At 42.0% G+C, this 4,722-nt stretch overlaps 1 protein-coding gene across 1 annotated transcript; it reads right to left on the reverse strand.

Moving 5' to 3' along the window:
* Positions 1-3,201: 3,201 nt before the first annotated feature.
* Positions 3,202-4,492, reverse strand: LOC125379986 (frizzled-5-like). The gene has a single exon (XM_048395927.1). It carries the CDS (start codon positions 4,113-4,115, stop codon positions 3,237-3,239), a length of 879 nt encoding a protein of 292 aa, XP_048251884.1. The 5' UTR covers positions 4,116-4,492; the 3' UTR covers positions 3,202-3,236.
* Positions 4,493-4,722: the final 230 nt, after the last annotated feature.

A 4,722-nucleotide genomic window follows, 5' to 3' on the forward strand; every position in this document is an offset into this window, starting at 1 on the left:
CAGGACACACGAACCTAAATAACCACCTAAAACAACTTAAAAGACACACCACAGGACACTGCCCCCACTGCAAACAACCCGACACCACAGAACACGCACTCATCCACTGCACCCACTACCAAACACACAGAACCACACTACAAACCAACCTCAATCTAAATAAGGTTCCTACTCTAGATGAAATACTAAACCCTCAAAATAAACTAGAAAACTTCAAGGCCCTAGGCGTATTCCTAATCAAAACAGACCTAATTAAGCGCATCTAAAAACTAATTAATCTACCAATCCAAAATCCAATAAACATACAAACACCCACCTCACCCGGCTCCCTTAGTTCCCTCCTCCACCCACCTCGGCATTTATTCCAAATTTAAAAATTTCAAAAAATCAATATAAGCAACCCCTAAAAACCCCCTCTTGGGTTGCACACACCACTTTCACCCTTCTCGGAATACACTAAATGGTCCGGCCAGGCCCGTGTGCGAAATACGCTGCAGTCGGAAAGCGCACGTTAAATCATCTATATCAGTCAGTCAGTCAGGTCCTCAGCACACTTGCTTGAATAAACCCTAAGGATCTCACAGCTCTCTTCTCTCTTGTTTCAAGGTAAGAAACATTTAACTATTCCTATTTTATGACTAAACTTCTTATTTCATTGTTATTATTGTCTAGAAAATGTTATAGTTAAGTTGAATCAGTACTGCCATATTGTAACTCTCAATCTACTGTGTACAAGTTCTAAATGACTGCTCATTATATATATTATATACTGTTTAATACACAGTAACTTCCCAGTGTTATTTGAAGTGTAATGCGTCGTGGGCTCCTCCAGTTTATGTGTCATTAATATGCGGCACCAATAGTTCTCTCCTATATTTCGACAGCCATGATTATTTTCTCCTTCTATGTCTAACATCATCTGTTCAAAATACCAGATGCATATACAGTTTATATTTCCGTGCAGTAGCGTACATGTAGCTTAGTCACAAAACGGTTCCTAGAGTTAACACAACTGTTTCAAGCAAGATTTATTCTATACGTAGGTCGGTTATTCCTTAATTTCCGACAGTCCACCGATCAAAGGTTATATGTGCAGCTTTACCTTCCGTGTGCGCTTACAGAATAGCCTATAACAACGCATTCCATATTTCTTAGGTTTTATCTTCATCAAGTAAGTATTTGAATATATTGTAAAGAGTCCCGTCCCTCATATAGTTGCATACGCTGCAACACAGCCTATACCACAATTTCATTACCGTAGTCATTTAAATACTGTTAAAGTCATCTCTTATACTTCATAATGACGTACATTCAAACGCGCACCGTTCAAGTATACAATTACCGTATTAACTCCATTAGCTGTTATCGTCTAGCTCCGTATATATGTAGGAAATGCGCGTAGTCAATAGCAACATAGCCGCGGTGATTCATTACCGTAGTCACCAAAGTAATCACTACTGAAACTAATAATTACTCTAACTAAAACCGAGCTATATCTTCTACCGCGTACATTCGTATCTTTGTTTGGATCAAGTATTTACTTCCTGTATTTGCCGAAATTATTATGTTGTGATAATTATTACTGAAACTACAAATATTAATTTTTACCGTCTTTTCATAAGTAAATGTCATGTTCCTCATCTAAGCAGTTGGTGCAGTCTACCGTACATGCTCTATTAAAATGTTACGACTTCTCAATTTAGCTTTTAAGAAATGTTATTTGGCATTACCGTTATTATACTGGTAAATACCGCATATGTTGTATAATGTTACCGTACATACTCCAATATAAATTACATTGCTTTTATTATTATGCCTTTATGAGATGGACACTGTGTTAGCATATTATTATCATTATTATCATTGTATGTCACTATTAAATATTAATTGATGTAACTTGAATGATATGACACACTTGCTTGAATAAACCCTAAGGATCTCACAGCTCTCTTCTCTCGTTTCAAGGCTAGCTCCCAATAGCTAATTCCCCAAACCGAGGCCTGACAGTTGTTGGAATCCCAACAAAGCTGTCTTAATATTTTAAAAGCTACAGCATTGATTTGCAACCAAGAGAAGCCAAACGTGTTAAGCTTCCACATTGTTTAATAGTACAAAAAGGTGTGTTAAATAAATTAAGTCTTTGTCAGTCCTCATGCAGACGTGTAAGTCTTCTGGGTAAAAACAATATCTACACTCTATTGCTGAATATTTTGTTATAAATTGTAAATAATCTAAATATAAATTGTATGATTTTCATATGCCACAGTCTGTGTCCAGAAAAGCCAATAAAGAAATGTATCACAGAGTTTAATAGACTATACCCCAATCCCTTAATCCTTGCCTGCATAACGTGGACAGCAGTTTATTTCTACTCTTCCCGCGAGTCTAGATTTTCCAGTTTTCAGGTGGAATCGCCCATCTTACTTGGGCTCCTTTTCAATTTAAATGGCCCAGTCGTCTAAGCCGCCGCTATTCGCTGTGCAAAGTTGCGTCCCCTGCGTACGCCAGAATCCTATGATTGTTGGTTCGAATCCCGGTTCGCTCCGATTATGTTTCTAGGTTTGTCAGCACCATACCCGTGCTCGTGGGTTTCACCGAAGTGGTAAACGTCTGAGACCTGCATCACTTCGGGCTTTCCTCCCACACTAAGCTGACACGCCGTGATATAACTGGAATACTGTTAAAAGCCGCGTTTAATCAAACTCACTCACTCGTTTTCATAGTCATTTCTATTGCAAATGACGTCATGGTGCGTGTAAGAGGTGAAATGGCGTTTACGTCGCGTTCATTATTTCATTTGTTTAGCGACGTGCATGAACGTGTGTGTGTGTGTGTGTGTGTGTGCGTGTGTGCGTGCGTGCGTGGGTGACTGCTTGTACTAGCCCGGACTGTCACGTGAAGATCCGGGATAGAATATGTCTTCACCAACCCATGCTTGCCTTAAAAGGCGACTGTGCTTGTCGTAAGAGGCGACTAACGGGATCGGGCGGTCAGGCTCGCTGACTTGGTTGATGCATGTCATCGTGTCTTAGTTGCGTGAATCGATGCTCGTGTCAATCACTTGATTGTCTGGTCCAGACTCGATTTTTCACAGACCGCCGTCATATAGCTGGAATATTGCTGAGTGCGGCGTTAAACAACAAACCAACAATAACCAACAAAACATAATGCTACTTTATCAAGTTAAAAATGACTTGTCACATGCAACTGGATTATCAATTTATAAATAATTAAATTCATGGGAACTTGGGTGCGCTGTACATTTCCATATCATATCCCCAGCACTTGGAACCGGGGGTGATTTTACTTGGGAGACGCTCGCAATAAAAGCTACGCGGCCTGGGTTTAGGGAGATGGGAGAAGCATTGTGTTCTCACCGCCAGGCAGAACTCCCAACATGGCGGAATTGGCTTCTGTGTCGTTGGCTCGTAGGTCGGATAGTGAAGCACACACATGTACTGTGACAGTCTATCCGAACATCCGCTCGCTATCATTGACATGAACCTTTCGATGTTTCTCCGAGCGTCAACGAATGTCCAATGTCCGAGAACGTTCGGAAGTGACGGCATCCCGTATGGTAGGTTCCGGCAGAAGTCGGGAATGTTTGACATCGGTGCCGTCGTCGTTGTAGTCGTAGTTGTGGTTGTTGTAGTTGTAGTTGTAGTTGTCATGCGGGACTCGACATTCATACAATTAACGTTGTTCGCTTTACTAGGGAAATTATTGCAATTTAAAACAATCGGCCATTCAAATCCGAACCTTTTCATCAAACTTTCACACCAGAGTCGGGCCGTGGCACACATCTCCCGACATGGGGGAATCCTGCCAAACTCGGGGTCGCATTCAGGGAAGTGCACTGAACACAACAGGTCAACCATCACGTCTGAACACTGTATTTTCACCAATGGGTAGAACTGCTGAATAGCCATGGACGCTTCTTCTGCATTCCTGTGACCAAAGGCGTTAGGGAATGACGAGACATTGTACGTCATGTTGGCGCATAGAGGCGCCAGGGGTTGCAAGGATGAACACAGGTCCGCTGTCTGACACGCACAGGGGCAAACCACCAACACCACAGTCAGACAGGTCACAGCGACGAGAAAACACGGCGCCATCTTGGATTTAAACGTGAAGCGTATTATCCGTGTGGACGAGGTCTACAGTCAGTGCACGGGAGAGACAGTCAGGACTGCAAATTCTAATTCAACAGATGACGGTGTCCGCAAATTCACAACGTTAACAGGTCATCGTTCGCTGGTCGTTTATTCTCACCCGGTCGCTATTTCTATCCAAGACAAACGGATTGTGAGGTTTTACCTTGCGACCCTAATGTCAACACCTGACGCCTACAAACCACACTCTCGTTGGGTCGGTGCGTCTTTCTGGTATTACGCTATCAATGGACAAGGTTGAACGTTGTACTCGCTCACTGCGCTCGGCTAACCTGAAGGACGCCCATTCACACAAAGCCCCTGCGCGAGAGACAACAATACTACTGTGTGACGCCGGCGCCGGCCTTTACAAGTAGAGGAGAATGTCAATTAAAGTATTTTGTGTATTGTATAACTGTTATCAGATGACAAGCGTGCTAAAAAGTAACACGAATATTTGGTTATTGTCAATTGAATCTATCTTTATTTGTTTGTTTGTTTGTTTGTTTGTTTGTTTGTTTGTTTGTTGTTTAACGCAGCACTCAGCAATATTCCAGCTATATGACGGCGG

This window comes from Haliotis rufescens, unplaced genomic scaffold, assembly GCF_023055435.1.
Source record: "Haliotis rufescens isolate VD_foot unplaced genomic scaffold, xgHalRufe1.0.p SCAF_15, whole genome shotgun sequence".
Taxonomy (NCBI): Eukaryota; Metazoa; Mollusca; class Gastropoda; order Lepetellida; family Haliotidae; genus Haliotis; species Haliotis rufescens.

What these genes read in the sequence shown, in the direction of transcription:
- LOC125379986 (XM_048395927.1), bottom strand. Translation starts at nt 4,115, where the DNA reads ATGGCGCCGTGTTTTCTCGTCGCTGTGACCTGTCTGACTGTGGTGTTG.